The 18,757-nt window shown below is 52.8% G+C and overlaps 1 protein-coding gene across 6 annotated transcripts in view; it reads right to left on the reverse strand.

Moving 5' to 3' along the window:
- The window catches only part of LOC309871970 (fer-1-like protein 4), a 34,804-nt gene extending 17,044 nt beyond the window's left edge, over positions 1–17,760 (reverse strand). For all 6 annotated transcript variants that reach the window (XM_082745459.1, XM_082745458.1, XM_082745460.1 and 3 more), the window contains exons 1-28: positions 17,662–17,760; positions 17,315–17,370; positions 16,844–16,932; positions 16,629–16,728; positions 15,195–15,286; positions 14,958–14,999; positions 14,501–14,656; positions 13,896–13,956; positions 13,646–13,777; positions 13,337–13,399; positions 13,172–13,256; positions 12,774–12,933; positions 12,463–12,646; positions 12,189–12,375; positions 11,213–11,571; positions 10,803–10,911; positions 10,434–10,611; positions 10,220–10,340; positions 9,704–9,804; positions 4,210–4,297; positions 4,019–4,135; positions 3,529–3,681; positions 2,625–2,778; positions 2,365–2,489; positions 1,808–1,942; positions 1,509–1,682; positions 731–847; positions 467–628 (exon numbers count right to left, since the gene is read on the reverse strand). In XM_082745459.1, the coding sequence (XP_082601585.1) occupies positions 467–628; positions 731–847; positions 1,509–1,682; positions 1,808–1,942; positions 2,365–2,489; positions 2,625–2,778; positions 3,529–3,681; positions 4,019–4,135; positions 4,210–4,297; positions 9,704–9,804; positions 10,220–10,340; positions 10,434–10,611; positions 10,803–10,911; positions 11,213–11,571; positions 12,189–12,375; positions 12,463–12,646; positions 12,774–12,933; positions 13,172–13,256; positions 13,337–13,399; positions 13,646–13,777; positions 13,896–13,956; positions 14,501–14,656; positions 14,958–14,999; positions 15,195–15,286; positions 16,629–16,728; positions 16,844–16,932; positions 17,315–17,370; positions 17,662–17,740 (3,579 nt within the window). In that variant the 5' untranslated portion in view covers positions 17,741–17,760. The remainder of the gene's footprint in view (positions 1–466; positions 629–730; positions 848–1,508; positions 1,683–1,807; positions 1,943–2,364; positions 2,490–2,624; positions 2,779–3,528; positions 3,682–4,018; positions 4,136–4,209; positions 4,298–9,703; positions 9,805–10,219; positions 10,341–10,433; positions 10,612–10,802; positions 10,912–11,212; positions 11,572–12,188; positions 12,376–12,462; positions 12,647–12,773; positions 12,934–13,171; positions 13,257–13,336; positions 13,400–13,645; positions 13,778–13,895; positions 13,957–14,500; positions 14,657–14,957; positions 15,000–15,194; positions 15,287–16,628; positions 16,729–16,843; positions 16,933–17,314; positions 17,371–17,661) is intronic.
- Positions 17,761–18,757: the final 997 nt, after the last annotated feature.

An 18,757-nucleotide genomic window follows, 5' to 3' on the forward strand; every position in this document is an offset into this window, starting at 1 on the left:
AACTTGAGTCCAAAGTCCATACTACAGGAATTAGAAAATACACGAAGAATGCATGGTGTCTCAGGGACTAGACCAACTCCTTTTGACCCATACTTCATGACACTTACCTAACCCATCGCCTCAACAGAACCAAGAGAGCACCACCAGTTCATGGATTAATCCAGAGATTAGCAAACTACAACCTGCAAACCAAATCTGGCCCACTGCCTGTTTTTGTAAATAAAGTTGTATTGAAACACCGTCATGTTTATTCATTTACTTATTGTCTAAGTCTGTTTTCACGCTATTAAGTCAGAAGTGAGTAATTGCAGCTGAGACTGTATGGCCGAAAATATTTACTATCTGGTTTTTTATAGAAAGTTTGTTGATCCCTTGATTAATCTAACATAACTGGCTGGGAATTCATCATCCCTCTACCCTTTCGCTTCTTAGTCCAGCATTTCCTGCTCCATGCCCACGTCCTCACCACTGTCAGATGCCTGACGAGCTCAGTGAAATTGGGGTTCTCACGGTAACTGGCCAGGACCTCTGACTCCACGCGTCGCCCAGCCACCTCCAGCACCACCTGGGGCTGCTCCACTTCGAACAGATGCACACGGCCAAGGCCCCTCAGACCCCAGAACAGCACCTGGGGTCAGGAAGTGAGAAATTCAGGGGCCTGCACCGGACTGAGGGCACCCAGATGCATGTGTGGTGGGGGTAGGGGAGATATAAGTGTGCCCGGCAATACCTCAACACGGAACTCCCTGAGCACTGGACGCACGTCAGGTGGCAGGGACAGGCGTCCAGAGAGGTGCTCGACCAGGGGTGTCAGGTCCTGGGGCTCTACGTCACTGGGCACTGAAGGCTGCAGGGGGCAAGAGGTCAGAGGTCAAGGAGGAATCAGGCCAAAGGAGGGAAATCTGGGCTCAGGGAGGGGACACTGAGAGCTCCCAGGGATATATCAATCCAGAGGAACTGGGCAAGGCTGGATGGGCAGGAAGGGAGCAGCCCAGGAAATATCCTGTCTAGGCGGGAGGGTGGGCATCTGAGGCGTGAGGATCCACTTGCAGCCTTGGGTATCCAGGGTTGGAAGCCTGGCAAGGTGAACCTACAGAGTGTCTACTTCTAATGTTCCCTGAATTCAGGAGGTCCAATGAGGTGACCTCAGGACAGATCTGCAGCCTGCATTCTCTGGGGGCCAAGTACTTGGAGAAGTAATCCCAGGACATGTCCATGTTCCGTATCCTCTGGAGCTGGACCACCTGATAGACTAACAAGAGGAAGGGCGCCTGGGTGGCTCAGTGGGTTAAAGCCTCTGCTTTCTGCTCAGGTTGTGATCTCAGGGTCCTGGGATCGAGCCTGAGTTGGGCTCTCTGCTCAGCGGGGAGACTGATTCCCCGCTCTCTCTGCCTGCCTCTCTGCCAACTTGTGATCTCTCTCTCTGTCAAATAAATAAATAAAAATAATTTTTAAAAAATAACAAGAGGGGTCCACAGCCTGTGCTGGCTAACCCAGGGTGTTCTGACCTCAAGGCGGCCACTATAGTCCAGCTCAATGAGTTCAAAGGTGGCGATGAGTTCCCCAGCTGTCCGGGGCCCCTTCCTTAGGGGAAAGAACTGTAGCTCAGGGCGTTGGTAAGGGTCCTCCATCAGCTTTACCCTTGGGGAAGCCAGTGCTCTGCCCAGGAACACAGGGGGGCCCTGTGGAGAGCAAGTCAAGGAAGATAAAAGTAGAAGATGCTCAGGAGCCAGGGGAAGGGGGCATCAAGATGAGGAGTGGGCGTGCTCAGGGGTGGAAACCCAGGCGGGGCCCAGGCCACACTCACAAACTTATTGTGGTCGAAGACATTGATGAGCACTAATGGTGGCTCCTCCTGCAGATGCTCCCTCCTCCCATCTATGATCAGCTGATCAAACACCAAGAGCTCATCCCACAGGGGGCTTAGCGTCTGCTCCAGGACCTTGGGGGCCATGCAGAGAGGGACTCAAAAACAGGCATCCAAAGGATCTCCCAAAACACATCCCAGGTGAGCATTCTTGCCCTAAAGTAATCCTTTAAGCAGTTGTCTATCCCAAAAGGAGGGAGTGTGATAAAGATGAGCATGCCCTTCACACTGGGGTTGAAGCCTGCCCTCCCAGCCAGGGACCCTTAACTAATCTGCCACCCTTGGGGCTAGTCCTACAGTCAACCCCAGAAAACCATTCCTCACCTTTAAGGCCCTCCAGTTTTATACCACCCTCTAAAATCAGGGCAGTCCAAACCAGTAACCTGTCCTGAAAACCCAGGGCAGGAAGAGGCTTAGGGTCAGAGGAAAAGCTCAGCCTTCGCCCCACTTTGTCTCCCGGAGTCCCCCCACAACCCACATCCCAGTTCAGCCCTCACTCTTGTGGTCTGGCACTGGGTAGAAATGAGGACTCGAGCAAAGGGGTCCGAAAGCCCACTGTCATCAGCTGCCAACACCCCTCGGGCCTGGTACAAGTGAGCTCGGAGCTGGAAGTAGCTGAAGTCTGGGTTGGGGAGAACACAAAGATGTTTGCTCAGCGGACCACTGGAGTCCTTGACCCCAGACCCTCCCGCCCAAACCCCAGCTGAGCATCTAGCCCCATACCTTGGGCAAATATCCAGCTGGGCCCTATACTCACCATCCCGGTACAGGTGGTGGGGCAGTCCCTCGGAGGGCTCAGGCAGCAGGTCCCGGGGGAGCTCTGAGGTGCAGGCCTTGGCTTGCTTACCAAGCCCCAGCCACAGGAAGAGCTCCAGCTTGGCACAGACCTCACCAGGAGCTGCCCCAGGTGCCTATTGTAGGGAGGTGGCATGTTAGGATCTGCCTCTTATTACCCCAGCTAGACCAGCCCCTGTTCTACCAAGGCATGCCCATTCTCTCTGTGTCGCTAGATCATTCCCTGATGCCAAACCCAAGGAGAGCTCTCTGTACCTTACCCTTAAATCCCACTTCCTGCCCTCCATCCAGGACCCCCACACCCCACACTTACCTTCTCGGTCCCCTCCGCCCCAATGCATTTAGATTCCCTGTCCCTTACCCCAGGGGCCACAGCTTCTCAGCACTAGGGACCCTGTGGGTGTCTGTTCCAGGGACTCCTCAGTTAGAAGCATTTTGCCCCCAAACCAGCTGTACTTATAAGAAACTGACTAGTCACTCTCCCATCTTCACCACCTGCTGGTCTGCCAGAGCCCAGTCAACAAAAAGGCCAACGCAGGCCCAGAGCTCTGAAAACCCGGTGTTCATCTCACATCAAAGTGGACCTAGGTAAAGGCATAACCTCTTTCGGTTTTGGGGATAACTGAAAAGAGTTCAGGTATTCTTTTAAAAACAATAATTCTTAAAACAATTTAGATTTAAAAACTAAAACATTTTTAACTTAAAACATTTTTAATCGAAAAATATTTTAAATAAAGTTTTTTCATTTAAAAAGACTTTGGGGAACCCCTTGTTGGGAACCATAGGCCTCCACCCTCTTGTGCCCCTCACCCCCGCCCCTGGAGCTTCAAGCCCACTCCAGTCTCCAGCAACCCACTCCCCCTCACTGTGAGCAGCAGACTCTGGATCTTCCCACAGTCCTGGCCCCGTTCCTCCTCGACCACGGAGAACAGCACATCCTGGGCAGGGATCCGGGCCCAGGCCACACGGCGCTGCCCACTGAACATCCAGACTAGCACATCTGGGAGGGGTGGCTGGGGCTGCGGACAGAGAACTGAGTCACGGATAGAGGTGGGACCACCTGTTCCCACAGCTTCCACTGGACAGATGGACAAAATACCCATCTTAGCCCTGACACAGATCCGTAAATCCCAGATCCATGTGCCCACCTGCTTCCTAGCCGTCTCTCCCCTAGATGCTCCACAGGCAACCTCCCATCCAACCTCTTTTTTTTGGGGGGGGGTTGATAAAATATGGGTAGCATAAAATTTACCACTGCAACCATTTTTAAGTGTACAGTTCAATAATACATTGTTGTGCAGCAATCACTGTTGGGCAACCATCATTCATAGTAGGGAAATGGTGGCCTGGGGTTACCTCCTGGGCCAGGAAGTGGAGTTTCGCCAAGAGCTTCTTGGTCAGTGCCACCCTCTCTTGCACATTGCCCTGTCTCAGACCCTGTAGAAGCCGCAGTCCTTGCTTTGCCAACAGGTTCTGGAAGGGCAGGAGGAAAACATGAATGGAAGGCCCCAGCTAGATGGCCCGGGTTCCCCTTCCCTGGACCATACCAGGCTATACACCAGCAGTTTCCCTCGGCAGCGATCCAGGGTGTTGGGCCGGGTCATTGTCCTGCGCTCAGCACTGTGGCAGAACTGTCTGCAGCGAGCAGGGGCGGGCATGGCAGGTGGGAGTCAAAGGAGGGAATGCTGACCCTTAGGAGCCACCTCGCTCCGAGCAGACCTCCCACCCCCAGATTTGCTTGCAGCCCTTCTCTCTCATGTTCCTAAGCCAACCATGGCTTCTGTATGTGGACCACTCCCAAATGGAGTGGAGCCCCAGAATGCACTGGTATGCAACCACCTACTGCCTGACTTCTCAAAGCTGGCCCAGGACCAACAGCATGAGTATCACCGAGTCAGAAACACAGCATCAGCCCCAGAGCTGCTGCTAGAACCCACGAGCTTATATCCTGGCAGATTCCAACGCACACTAAAGGCTCAGATGCGCTGTGCCTGACAGTTCCTAAACTGACCAGAGGTAGCTCAAACCAAGTGCACAATATCCAGTTACCCCTCCCCCCCCATAACCGTGCTTTACTTCAAAACTTCAGAGAAGCCCTTCACTGCTCTTTCTTTCACTCGCATTCCACATCAGTCCATCGGCAAGTTATTTAGGCCCTACCTTCAAGATTCGTTCCACATCTGACCACTTTTCTCCTTTCCCAGCACTGCCCGAGTCCAAGCCCCCATCATTTCCCACCTAGGATTACTGCAACAGCCTCCTAGCTGCTCCCACTACATCTATACTTTCCCTTCCTCTGCCCCGAATAGTCTCAATACAGCATCCAGAGGGATCTTGTCAACACTTTTCCGGACTATTTCACTCCTCTCCAGGGGTTTCTCAGCTCAGAGTCAACAACGGAATTCTTTTTTTTTTTTTTTTTTAAGATTTTTATTTATATATTTGACAGAGAGAGACACAGCAAGACAGTGAACACAAGCAGTGGGAGTGGGAGAGGGACTCGATCCCAGGACCCTGGGATTAGGACCTGAGCTGAACGCAGATGATTAACGACTGAGCCATGCAGGCACCCCAACAACAGAATTATTTAAAATGCCCTATGTAGGGGTGCTTGGGTGGTTCAGTAGTTAAGCCTCTGCCTTTGGCTCAGGTCCTGATCTCAGAGTGGGATCAAGCCCCACATAGGGCTCCTTGCTCAGCAGGAAGCCTGCTTCTCCCTCTCCCACTCCCCCTGCTTGTGTTCCCTCTCTCGCTATGTCTCTCTAATAAATAAATAAAATCTTTTAAAAAAATGTCCTACACAGGGGCGCCTGGGTGGCTCAGTGGGTTAAGCCACTGCCTTCGGCTCAGGTCATGATCTCAGGGTCCTGGGATCCAGCCTTGTATCGGGCTCTCTGCTCAGCAGGGAGCCTGCTTCCTCCTCTCTCTCTCTGCCTGCCTCTATGCCTACTTGTGATCTCTCTCTGTCAAATAAATAAATAAATAATCTTTAAAAAAAAATTAAAAAAAAAAGTCCTACACAATCAGGCTCCCTTGATCTCCCTGTCCTTATTAACTATTACTGTCCCTTCATGCCCAAACCACTGTCGCACTTGCTGTTCTGCTCCCCCAGAAACACACCCAGCCACCAGGCCTTTGTATCAGCTGCTCCCTCTGCTAGAATGTTTGGCCCCTGATCTCTGCATGGCTCATGTCCCTTCTCCATTCAGGCCTCTCCTCAAATGTTACCTCCTCTCAAGCCTTCCTTGATCCTCCCTTCTAAACAGCCCCTGCCACTTTCTCTATCCTCATATTGTGCTTTTTCTGTCTCTCCAAATAAAAAGTAATAGAAACTCTCTAGGACGGGGACCTCATTCTGATTACCACTGTACCCTCAGGCCCTGGAACCTAATCAATGCTGAAAAAGTATTTGCTGGGAAAAGTAAAATGATTTTTTTTTAAGATTTTATTTATTTGAGAGGAAGTGAGCATGCCAGAGAAAGCACAAATGGAGGGGAAGGACAGAGGGAGAGAAAGAAGCAGACCCCCAGTGGAGGATGAAGTCCAACATGGGACTGGAACCCAGGACCCCGGGATCATGACCTGAGCCGAAGACAGACACTTAACGGACTGAGCCACCAGGTACCCCAGATTATTTTTTAAATTTTTTTTAAAGATTTTATTTATTTGACAGGCAGAGATTACAAGTAGGCTGAGAGGCAGGCAGAGAGAGAGAAGGAGGAAGCAGGCTCCCTGCTGAGCAGAAAGCCCGATGTTGAAGGCAGAGGCTTTAACCCACTGAGCCACCCAGGCGCCCCCCCAGATTATTTTTGAGACATGTTTGGGGTCCTTTACAACACACGATGATTTCTTAAGTTTTTATTATGGAAATTTTCAAAAATATATAAAATAAATAACTCCAAGAATTTTTCACCTAATATTGCTCCCAGAGTTTACACTTTTAGCTTAACAATGTTCCTTGCTAAAAAAAATAAATAAATAAATAATGTTCCTTGCTCCTAAGACTTCTATTGGTAGAAATAATCAATAAAATAAAACTGAGTCAAATCTTCTTGATATGATTTAGATCCACAGGGGCACCCGGGTGGCTCAGTGAGTTAGGCCTCTGCCTTCAGCTCGGGTCATGATCTCAGGGTTCTGGGAGATCAGAGCCCTCCAGGGCTCTCTGCTCAACAGGGAGCCTGCTTCCCCCTCTCTCTCTGCCTGCCTCTCTGCCTACTTGTGATCTCTCTCTGTGTCAAATAAATAAATAAAATATTAAAAAAAAAAAAAAAGATTTAGATCCACAGGGGCACCTGGGTGGCTCAGTGGGTTAAAGCCTCTGCCTTTGGGTTCTGGGATCCAGCCTCACATCAGGCTCTCTGCTCTGCAGGGAGCCTGCTTCCTCCTCTCTCTCTGCCTGCCTCTCTGCCTACTTCTGATCTCTGTCTGTCCAATAAATAGATAAAGTCTTTAAAAAAAAAAAAAAGATTAAGATCCACAAGATTGGATTCAGGGAAATTGGATCTGATAGAAATAATAACCACAAAAAGAAAACCACACTGGCCACCACTATAAATAGTGAAATATTATATGGAAAAATATTTCATTGAAATTTCCCTGCCAAAGAATAATTTCAGTAATAAAATAATTTTGGGGGTGCCTGGGTGGCTCAGTCGTTAAGCATCTGCCTTCAGCTCAGGTCATGATCCCAGGGTTCTGGGATCAAGCCCGGCCTTGGGCTTCCTGCTCTATGGGAAGCCTGCTTCTCCCTCTCCCACTCCCACTGCCTGTGCTCCTTCTCTTGCTGTGTCTCTCTCTGTCGAATAAGTAAATAAAATCTTTTTAAAAAAAAGAAAGATAAAATAATTTTAGTAAAGTGAAAATAGAAGCAGTTTAATTGCCCTGTATGGAAAATCAAGCAAGGAATTAAATTGGATTAGGGGAGGTTACTCTTTTGGAGATGTAGACAATGTAGGTAGAGAAAAGATACAGTGAAGCCCTGGGACATAATCACACAAACATCTGCAGTGAGTAGAGGTCAAGAAGAGAGAGGGAACCAGCAAAAGAAAAGGAATGGCAAGGGTAGCAGAAGGAAAATGAAGGGCATGGAAGCCAACAGCAGACTCTTTCAAGAGGAGGGTGCGTCAACTGTACCCACTGACACTAAGAGGTTGAAAAATGAGGAAAAGTGACTGCTGACAACCAGGCCCTTGACTGAGTCCTCCTCTCACCTTACCTCTGCTTGCTGGAGCCCTCCAGGACCTCGGATTTCTTTTTTCTCCCCTCCCTAGACAATCTTAGCCAGTTCCATCTACGTGTTGACAGCTCACTATTTCTCATTTCTAGTCTAGAAGTCTCCCCAGAACTCAATTCAGAGAGCTAACTGCCCAGCAGACATGTCTGCTTATAAGTCTAATAGACATCTCAAAGTTAACATACTCCAAAATGAGCTTCTGATATGCCCTTTGCTCCCATCAGACCTTCTCCCTCTTGTCTTCCATCACTCAGTAAATAGCACCATCTATGTAGTTGTGCAAGCCAAGATCTTGAGAGTCATTCATGACTCTCTGCACATCTTCCTCATCCTCTATACTTTCCATTCTCAAGTCCTGCATCACCTCCAAAGTACCTCCAAAGTCCCTCCAAATTCCAAATTGCTCTTGAATCCATTCATGTCACTCTGTGTCCACTGCAACCACCCTCGGTTGAATTCATCATTATTGGTCACCTGGATTATTACAATGCCCTCTTAGTAATCTCTTTGCTTCTTCTCTTATATCATTCCTCCACCACCAAACCTTTTTAAGGATAAGTTAGAGCATATCCCTTCTTTTTTCAAAATCTTCAGTGGCTCTTGATCTAAATCACAGAAGAAGCCAAGGTCATTAAAATGGCCAATGAGGCTTCTACATGCCTCTCTTCACCATTATTCCCCCCCCACACACACACACCCTGCAGCCTCATCTACTCTGCTCACTCTGCTGCCATCGCACTGGTTCCCTTCCTCCTCCTCAAACACACCAGGCATGTTTCACCACAGTGCCTTTGCACATGCTATGCCTCTGCTTGGAACACCCTTACAGATACAGCTTGCTCCTTCAGCTTCTTCATGTCACCTCCACAATGGCCTCTCCTCACCACCCTTTCTAAAGTGGCTACATCTCTCTCTAATATTTCTTAGCTTTGCTTTCTCCCTAACACTATCCTTATCATAAGTTTTATGTTTCTTCCTTGCACTTTATGTGTTTCTTATCTGTTTCCATCCAACTCCTGCCCTATCCCCCACCAGAATATAAATCTCGGGATTTTTTCATGGGCAAGAATGCTTTTTCATTGTTATTCTTGCACCTAAAACAGTGTCTGGCACGGTAAAGTGCCATAGATATTTATTGAATAAAGGGATTGATAAATCTTTTGAGAAGAGGATCAGAAAAACACTGAAGTACCTGGAGCAGGTTATAGAATTCAAGGCAGTGAAGGTCAAACATGGAAGTCACTAGAACAAGTATATGTGGTTACAATAATGACCTGGCAAACCAGGGACCAGCTGATGCTGCAGGAGAGAAAAGGGACAGTTGTAGAGCTAATTCCTCCAGTGAGAGATGAAATCAAGATTACAGCCACGGCTATGGGAGCAGGGACCCTTCCTCTGCTGTAGCAGGAGCGAAGGTGAGCAGATGGATTACAGAGCTGGCAAGGTGGTAGATTGGACAGAGGACGGCGAGGCTCCTATTTTCTCCATTAGTAGGAGGGGAGGTCGGTAGCTTTAACAAGAGTGGAGGAAAGGAGCAAAGGAGATTTGAGGGGCGGGTGAGTAAGGGAGCTTAAGTCTTTAGGAGACGGAGAATGGCAGCCTACTGGAGGGGAGGGGCCTAAACCCCGGTGATTTCCATCAAGTTCCCGTGATAGACATAATCATCAACCTTCTCATTCTTCTGTAAAAGGGCTGACCTAACGCAGCTTCCAGCCGCCCTCGGCTCCAAACACCGCCTCGAGCCTCCCTCCCCCTGGAATTTGGGGCGGGGACCCCTGGCAGCGACGCGGAGGCGCGGAGCTCACCTGCTCCCCGCCACCAGCTCTTCCAGCGCCTGCTTCAGCCGCGTGCAGGCGCCAGCTCCCGGCCTCCGCTGCAGAGTCTCAACCTCCTGCAGCCCCTGGTCCTGCGCGACAGAGTCCCGAGTGTTCCAGACTCCGACCTCTTTTAGACGACCCCCCGCCCAGAGCCCCGTCCACCCTCGGCCGCACCTCTGGGCGCAGCGCTTCTTTAGCTCCACCCAGCTCGTGGTTCCTTCTCTCTCCTGGCTCTACACCTGTGGGGCTGCACCCCCCATTGTTCTACTCACGACCGGCTCCTTTCCTGGGTGTAGCAATTCTGAAGCCCTGTCTTCCCACAATTTCTGGTCTTCTCAGTTCGCCCGGAGCTGTGCTCTTTGGCTCTCCAGCCTTGCGGTTTCAAGGTGCTGGCTCCCCCGTGCTCTACCTATTAGCCTCGCCCCAGAGCCCCCTTCTAAGGCCGCAGTCTTCCCGACGCCGCTGCGTGCGGCCTCTCCCTGCGGGCGCCCCCCTCGCTCTCACCAGCCTCTCGGCCACTTTCTGCACGCAGTTAGTGCTCTGCAGGCGCCACGTGTGATCCTCCCAGCGGCTCCACACGCGGACGCACGGCTTGCGGTGACGCAGGGGCAAGCAGAAATAGGGCCTGTGCGGGCCAGGGAAGAACGGAGGCTGCGAGGGGCAGTCCTGGGCCGCTGGAGACCCCACCGCCCTCCTTCCAGCCATCAGGTACACTCACCCGTTGCCATCCATGGGCTCAGGTCGCTGGGCAGGGGTCCCTAGCTCCTCCCCCTCCTCCACTGGCCGGACTCCCACTTCGGACTCCAGCAGAGGCTCTGCTTCCCCTGCCACGCCCTCCGCTCCCTCCCCGGCCCTGGCACCTCGGCCCGGTTGCTCCTCCCTGCGGCCTGCGCCACCTGCCAGAGCAGCAAGGGTCAGGAGGCACCAGGCTGAGGGGCTGACCCCTCCTTCAGACCTCCTCTGCCTCAATAATATTCAAAGCCCATCCCTTACTGAGACTCAACTGTCCCTTCCAGGGGCCCAAGTCTGGAACAAGAGTCACCACCCTCCAACCCATGACCCTCAGGGGTCCAGCTAGGCTACACACCAATGGAGATCTCAAAGCTGATGGGCTGGGAGGCCAAGGCAGGGTCAATCATGGTGGCCTCGAAAAGCACACCAAAGAGCAGGAAATCTTGCAAGGGCGCCAGGGCATTCTGAGGAAGGAGGGTCAGGCTGCAGTCAGTCCCCACCTACCCAGGCTGCAACAGGAACTGCTTGGCCACAATGCCTACTGAAAAATATTGCAACCGAGGCCTATATAGGTCACTACAAGCATCCTAACTCTGGTCACCCCCTGCCCTATATTCTTAAGAGCAAGCACGTGTATACACACACTGCATTCTTTATCCAGACCCCAACATTCAGACTCCACCCCCTGGGTTAAATGCCTGGGAGCCAGTTACACACCCCCTAGCTGAGAGTGACCCTGTCGCTTTGCTAAACCCCAGGCCCCACCTCTGGCAGAGGCAGCAACTCCTCCACCTCCACCTCCATGGCACTGGGAATCTCAGGACCATCACCACTGGAGCTGGCATCCAGGGGCTGTGGGATCCCTGTTGGGGTCTGACCCCGCCTGGCTTTCTTCTTCTTTCTCATGAGCCGGGACAATCTGGGTCGCTGTGGGGCCTGGGGAGGCTCAGGTTCAGCTCTTCCTTCGGACACTTCCATGGACACAGCCAACAGCAGGCGACCACGGAACCAAATGCCTTGGCCAAGGCCTTCATTGAGACTTTGAAGACCATCCCGGAGCCCCGCGCTGGGGGGAGATCCATAGAGAGGAACCCATGCCGGGCCGAAGGTGGGGTTAAACCCCGCTGTGGGGGACAAAAACAGCGTTTTGGAGGGGAGCATGGGTCCATGGGTACCAGGTCAGTCTATGCAGCACACCCTTCTCTCCTGGGGCGGGGAGTCAGATTGGGCATTGGCAGCTCGCAGAGGGAAGTCTGAGAACAGCTGCGGACCGACAGCCACGGATCAAGACCCGAGAGCCACTTCGAAACCAGTGCAGCTCCCAAAGGCGCTAGGGAAAATGGAGCTGTGGCGCCGGGGCCGGAGCCAAAGCCGTGGAGCTGGAGTCACGGCTGGGTAAGAGCCACGGGTGATCCGGTGAGGGTCGGGGTAAACCGACAATGTACGTTGCTGGGCTTATTTCTGTACGTGTGTTGCTGTAGGGAGAGCACAGTTGGCGGGTTTACCGGGCAAAAGCATCTGTACTTAGGATTTCGTCACCAGAGGCAACCCGAGAGCGACAAGCGGAGTTTGTAGACTGGGGGCAACAGGTGAGGCTCCGAAGGGAGGGGCCGGCTTGGAGCGCGGGTTACCCAGTGGTCAAACTCTAAGCGGAGCGGGGTCTCGGAGATGCCGTTTGGCGTCGGGGCGAGACCCAGAGCCGGTAGGGCGTAGGCAGCAGGCGCTGGCCCAATGCGCTCACCCGCGCGGCCGGGGTGTGAGATCTGCCTCAGGTCCAGCACGTGCGTGGCAACAGCCACATCGACCAGGGGTGCGTCGTCCCTCAGCTGCAGACGGAGGCCGCGCGTCAGCGGCGGGAAGAGCTCCACGAAGCTCAGCTGCTCGTTCCACTCGGGCGCCGCCGTCTCGCCGCGCACGGACGTCTCGCCCTAAGGGCCCCGGCGAAGGCCGGCGGACAGGGGTCAGCGCGGGACCGGGACCTGAGCCTCGGCCGGGTGGGGACGGGAGGGACTAACCTGCTGCCCCAGGAAAGACACGCGCACGTAGGGGTCCATGAAGACGCGCTGCTCCTGCAGGGCGCGGGCCAGACTCCCCAGCAGCCCCGGGCGCAGCGCCGGCAGCCCCTCCGCGCGGTACACGCGCACGCGCAGCCGTGCCCACGGCCTCTGGGCCGGCACCCGGCGCGGTAGGAGCAGGTTCCTAAGGTAGGCACGCGCTGAGGCCGGAGGATGCCTCCGTCTCGGCCCCTCCCCTTCTCCGCCTCCTGGAATCCACGCCCCGTCCTACTCTCCACCTCGCCACCCCACCCGCCCTCACCCCGGCTTACTTCTCGATGTCCGAACTGTGCCCTGGGCCCGGGGCAGGCAGCGGAGGAGGCAGGTCCCCGCGCGCCCGCACGGACAAAGTGACCTTGACGAAGCCTTTGGTCCCGGCGCGGGTGTCGCGGGGATCGTGCAGCGGAGCCCATTTCTGGTAAAAGTGGGCATCTGGGGGCAGAGGGGAGAGCCACAGTTCAGGGGCCACTCGCAGGCTGCACCGGGCGGTCGTGGGGCTGCGCTGATCGGGGTTCGTGTCCGACTCGGTAGGGAGGAGGAGCGGGAGTGCCTGGAGGTCAGCCTTCTGAAAAGGCTTCTGTCTCCGAAGTTAGTACCTAGGGATCAGTGCCCAAAGGGTCAATTTCCCCTGTCGGTGCAGATGAGTCTAAAGGAGGGGAGGGTTCAGTACCTGGCTGGTCGAAGATAATGCCCAAATCCATCCTGAAGGTGCCTATCCGGGAGGCCATAAAGGGGAGGGTCTGCGAATGGAAAGCCTGGGGGAAGTTGGGGTTAGTTCTGGAACTTCAGCATCCCCCTTTCTCTGGAGGATACCTCTCATCCCTAGCCGCCTCACCGTGATCTCCAGCAGCAAGTCTTGGAGGTAAAGCCGGGTCTCATGAAATTCGAACAAGAAGTACTAGGTTGAAGTGGGGTAGCAAGAGAGGTGAGAGAAAGTATATGTGAAGGGCTCATGCCCCCTGGCCCCTGCCTCTTGCAAAGAGAACGCCCTACCCCCTGTCCTGGCGCCTCTTGGCACCCCCTCCCTCACGGAGCCCCTCTTCACCAAAGGCACTGGTTGGATTCCACCTAGCCCACGCCCCCTCCGCTGACCGGGTAAATCCTGGGTCCCTCTCAGGCCCCACTCTTCCTTCGTTGCGCGCACCTCGTTGTAGAAGGGGCAATTAGTCCCACGTTGGGTGGCGGTCACTCGGCGCTGCTCCCCAACACGCACGGCCACATAGGGGTTAATGTTGACTCCTACCAGCTTCTGGGCCTCGAGCACTGTGACCCCCACCTGAAGGGGGCAGAAGCAAGAGAAAAGGAAGCCATCCCTGCCAAAGGAGGGGGAAAACCTCCAGTGTGCAGAGTGGGTGGTATTCACCAAGGGTTGGGGCCTAGAGGGAGAGCGGTACCTGGAAGTCCCGAGCTCCACATGCCTGGAAGGGATCCCCTGGAGCCAGGCCCCGAGTGCGGCTGCGGGAAAGGCAGGGTCAGCTCTCACTGCACTTCCTCTCCTGGACCACCTACACTTTTGCTCAGTGCTAGGGGTAAGACCTCCTCTCCCTCTGAACTTCTGGATTCTGAGCGCTTCCAGTCTGTCTGGCATCCATCTCAACCATATACCCTGAATTTGACTCATTCCTGGAGCCCTGAAACCATTCATTCATTCATTCATTCATTCATTCATTCATTCAACAGAGATTTGTTCAATACCCACTATGTGTCAGCCCTATTCTAGGCCCTGGGACCCTGCAGTGAACAAAAGAGACAAAACTCCTTACCCTCATCAAGTTTCATCCCCTAAGTGGGCTCCACGTGTGCCAATGTAACCGTGTGCGTGAGTGGGGCAGGGTGTATGTTTAGGAGCAGGCGACGCTTGATCCCAGGATATCCACTCCTCACCCATACCTTGGGATTGTGTGATTGTGAGCATGGAGGAGCATGGGCCTACATGTGTAAGCATGTGAGGCTGATACGCTGGTAGATTGGGAGCAGGTGTGCAGTGGGTACAAGTTACCTCTTGAGGTGGCTGAACACGACCCCTGAAAGCTCCACATCAGGGTCATCCTCCAGCTCCAGCTCCAGCTCGTCTTCATCATCCTGCTGACCTAGGCCTCGAGCTAGCCTGTGGCCCAATGCCACGGCCCGCCGCTCCAGCTGCGCCTCCCGGGGTCTGATAAGAAAGGCCTTCAAGGAACGTGTCTGGACCTGTCACCCATCTCTGAGCACCCCTTGACTTCCCTGACCCTAGGACTGACCTCTAACCACGACACTGACCCCACTATTTCCAGAACTGACCCCTAACCATGGACCCCTAATTCCAGAATTGACTCCTGATTTTAGGACTGACTTCTCACTCTAGAATTAATTAAATACTGACACCCACCCCGCCAAGACCCTGGGACTGACCCTGGGTCGCTGACTCCTAGTCCCAAAACTGACGTGGTGATCCCAGATCAGCTCCATATACTTACTCCAGCTCCTGGAAGCCCACATTGGGGATGATCAGTTCTGAGCTGGAAGGAGGATAAGTGAGAGGAGTGAGGGACAGTGAGGGACTACAGAGCAACAGGCTGGGCAGCACGGGTCTAAGGGGCACCACGTCCAGCAGATCCAGAGAACAGTTAGGTCCCACTGCTCCCTTCCAAGACCTGGCTGGACTGGAACAATCTGGTCTTGCTTAGATGGCGGGAGATGAGGGGCAGGGGTACCTGTCCTGGATGGATGCCCCAAAATCTTCCTCTGCCCAGGCTCCAGTTGCCCCCTCTGGGGGCCGATATTTCAGGTCAAGCTCCACCTGGATCTGAAACCAGACACACAGTATGTCCCAGTGCCCCTCAAATTGCCTGGGGCTAAGAGAAGTCCAAAGACAATGCCTTTTTTTTTTTTTTTTTTTTTTCCACCTGTACCCAGAGACCCTCCTGGCCTGCTTCTGTGATGACTTTGTAGTTTCTCTCTGATCATTAATAATATTGACAACTTATTAAGAACTTAGCATGTGCAAGTTACCTCTTTCTTGAAGAGGCCAAACACGACTCCAGAATTCTCTCTTTGTTCTTGGAAATTCATGACTGTGGCCTTCCCAGCTCTGCACGGTCTGGCCCCTGACAGCCTTTCCAGACCTGTTCCATAGGAGGTCTGCTCCTGCACTGGGATTTTGCATCTGCCCTTCTTCTGCCTGGAGCATTCTTCCTTCCCACTTAGTTAACTCCTATCATCCTTCCATTCCAAGTTCAAGCACTACTTCCTCGGGAACCTTAGCTGACCCCCAAATACACTATACCCCCAAATTACACACTATCCTAGCTCTTTTATAACAACCATCAGGGACAATTTTGCATTTATTCGTGTGAATATCTGTTTAATGTTTGCCTCTCTCTTTAGATATGGAACTCTAAGAGGGCAAATCCTTATCTGGCTGTGCTCACCACTCAATCCTCATTGCCTGGCACAGCTTATAATCAGAGCAACAAACAACAGACTGACTGAGAAGTTCAACATTTCCTATGACTCCACATAATGTAAATGAGGAAACAGCTTAGTAAAGCTAAATAACTTATCCAAGTTCTCAGCTAGGAAATGGTGGATCTGAGATTTGAACCCAGGTCCATGCCTCCCAGGTTATATGACCCTCCATGAAACACCAGGAAAACCCAGCCAGGTTCATCTTTGCCTCCCAGAAGAACTGATCTGGTTCTGGGTCAGGGAGCAGAACAGAGCCCCTTTTCTTCCCCCATTGCCACACTCCTGGTCCTCAGCGCTGAGCATGGCTCTTAGCCCATGTAGGGGCTAACCCATTTAGGGGCCACAGTGAAAGGAGCAGTGGCTGGGGGGTCTGGATCTGGGTTTTCCCCTCTGAAAAATGGAACTTTCTGGGGTGCCTGGGTGCTCAGTGTAGGTAAGCCTCTGCCTTTGGCTCAGGTCATGATCTCAGGGACCTGGGATCAAGCCCCGCCTCGGGCTCTCTGCTCAGCAAGGAGCTTCCTGCTTCCCCACTCCCTCTCTGCCTGCCTGCCTCTCTGCCTACTTGTGATCTCTGTCTGTCAAATAAATAAATAAATAAATAAATAAATAAGAAAAATGGAACTCTATCTAGAGGGACTGTCAGGTTTGGGGATAGCAGGCTGAGGACTGGTCAGACTCACGGGGGTCACTCGCAGATTCTCATCGACTAGGGCCTCCCGTAGCACCAAATGCCCAGTACTCTGTAGCTGCTGCAGGGAGATCACCAGGGTCCCGAGAGACCTGTGGGTAATGGCAGGGAGCAGAATAATGACCCACAGGGATAGCCCCACACCACGTCCAGCCCCACACCACATACAGCCCCACCTGCATCCTTGGCTCCCCCAGGCCTACTCACCTGGGGCTGAACACACGGCTGCAGTTAACCACCTGCACAGACAGGCACTCCTCAACCAGCGGAGCCCCATAGTGTGGCCAACGGAACAGCTGAGGATAGGAGGAATCTTGTGATACATGAGGCTGGGCTGACCTTGACTACCAGTCCAGAACCTATCCTAACCCTAAAACAGGATCCAAATCTCCAAACTTGGAGCTAGCTCTCTAATTTATCCTAAACCTGGAACCCAACCCTCCTCCCCCAACACAGGGTTGACTCTAAACTAGGGCTGATCGGAGGGTAACTAGCAGTCAAGAACTAATCCCCCCAATCTTGATTCTGACTGGGTGTGGCTTCTCAAGTCTGAGACTGATTCCACTTCCTGAGAATACAGCTCCCAAAACCCAGGAATGTGCTCCCCAGCTCATCTAAAGAGGGACTTAGATGGCACACAGATCAGCTTCTCCCCCTCCAGGACCCAATCCCACTCACCTCACTGATATCTGCTTCTTGACCACAGCGAATTCTCCTTGTTTTTTGGGTGAAGCCTGCTCAGAATTGAAATAGTCATTTATCAGCCCTTCCCCACAAAGAAATCACACACACACACACACACACACACACACACACACACACACGCCCAGACCAGGATCCAGTCCCCCTGGGTTCACCCTTAAAGAAAGGTAGAAGATGGACAGGGAAAGAGGCAGAGAACTGAGCTTGGGGAGGAAGGAGACAGCCTGGAGAGATGCCTAGGCACTGGATTGGGGGCCTAGGGAATGGAGAAATGGGAGCCCCCCAGTAACAAAATCCTTAGAACACCCCTACAAAAGCCTCACCCCGAAAGCTGAGCCTCACTTGTCGGTCATGGGTGCCCGGCAGCCCTGTCAGTCGCCGCACACACACGGTCAGAGCCATTGTCCTAAGGGCGACTGGCTCTCCCTCTGCCCGCCTGCCCTCCTGCCCGCTCACCCCATTTGCCTCTGACTCAACTGGACTCACCCAGCAGGTTCAGCAATCCCTACCCTTTAGTCAAACACACAGGCAGGCCTGGGGGTCATGGGTGGAGACGGAGCCGAAGGACTGAGAATAGGGGGTAAGGTCCCTGTGGTCAGCTCAGGCCTCCCTGACTGCACCAGCTTTACCTCCATCCTGCATGCATTCTTGGGAAGTGGGAGCTGGGATAAGGTGGAGATGGAGTCAAGGGGAGAGACAGGACCCTACTCTGTCCCCACTAGCCAATGAGGCCTCAGGGCACAGGTCTCATGATGCTCCTTATTTATCTCTCTGTCTTCAGTGCCCCACTGAGGGTCTAGTACATGGCAGACCCTCAAAAAACTGACTAAATAAATGGATGGATTAATAAATGAACCCCCTAGCCTCCACCATTAGTTCTGTGGCTGCTCAACACATTGGAATTAATGAGTGGTTGAAGGTATGTCCCTAGCTTATGTGTAGCAAGTGTTCAGAACACTTCTTACCCAGGAGCCAGAGATCTTTAACTTGGGGACTTCGGGTCTTACTAATGGGACCATAGAGAAGCTCCAGGGGATCTGAAAGTTCTTGAAATTGTCTATAAAATATTGAACAATTGTGCATTTTCTGGACATAGAGCTCCTCACTTAGGTTAGTAACCGTTAAACAGATGTGCAGTACTTTTACTGAATGAAGGAATTAAAGTATGTGGTAGCCTGCACCCAGGTGTGAATGTACCTGGGTGTGGAGTGCCTATTCTGGCTATGCATTTTACCATTCTGTTTAAAGACACCTGCTATAGGCAAGACTTGTGCTATGCAGCCACGTTGGGGAAGGGTATAGCCACAGAGGGGACCCAGACACATTCTCTGTCTTCTAGTAGCTTAGTAGCATCACAGATTCCAACACCAAACAAAGTAACTGCATTGCCTATCAGAGCAGGAAAGGGTCAGGACTGAG

Source organism: Mustela nivalis, assembly GCF_964662115.1.
Source record: "Mustela nivalis genome assembly, chromosome: 8".
NCBI lineage: Eukaryota > Metazoa > Chordata > Mammalia > Carnivora > Mustelidae > Mustela > Mustela nivalis.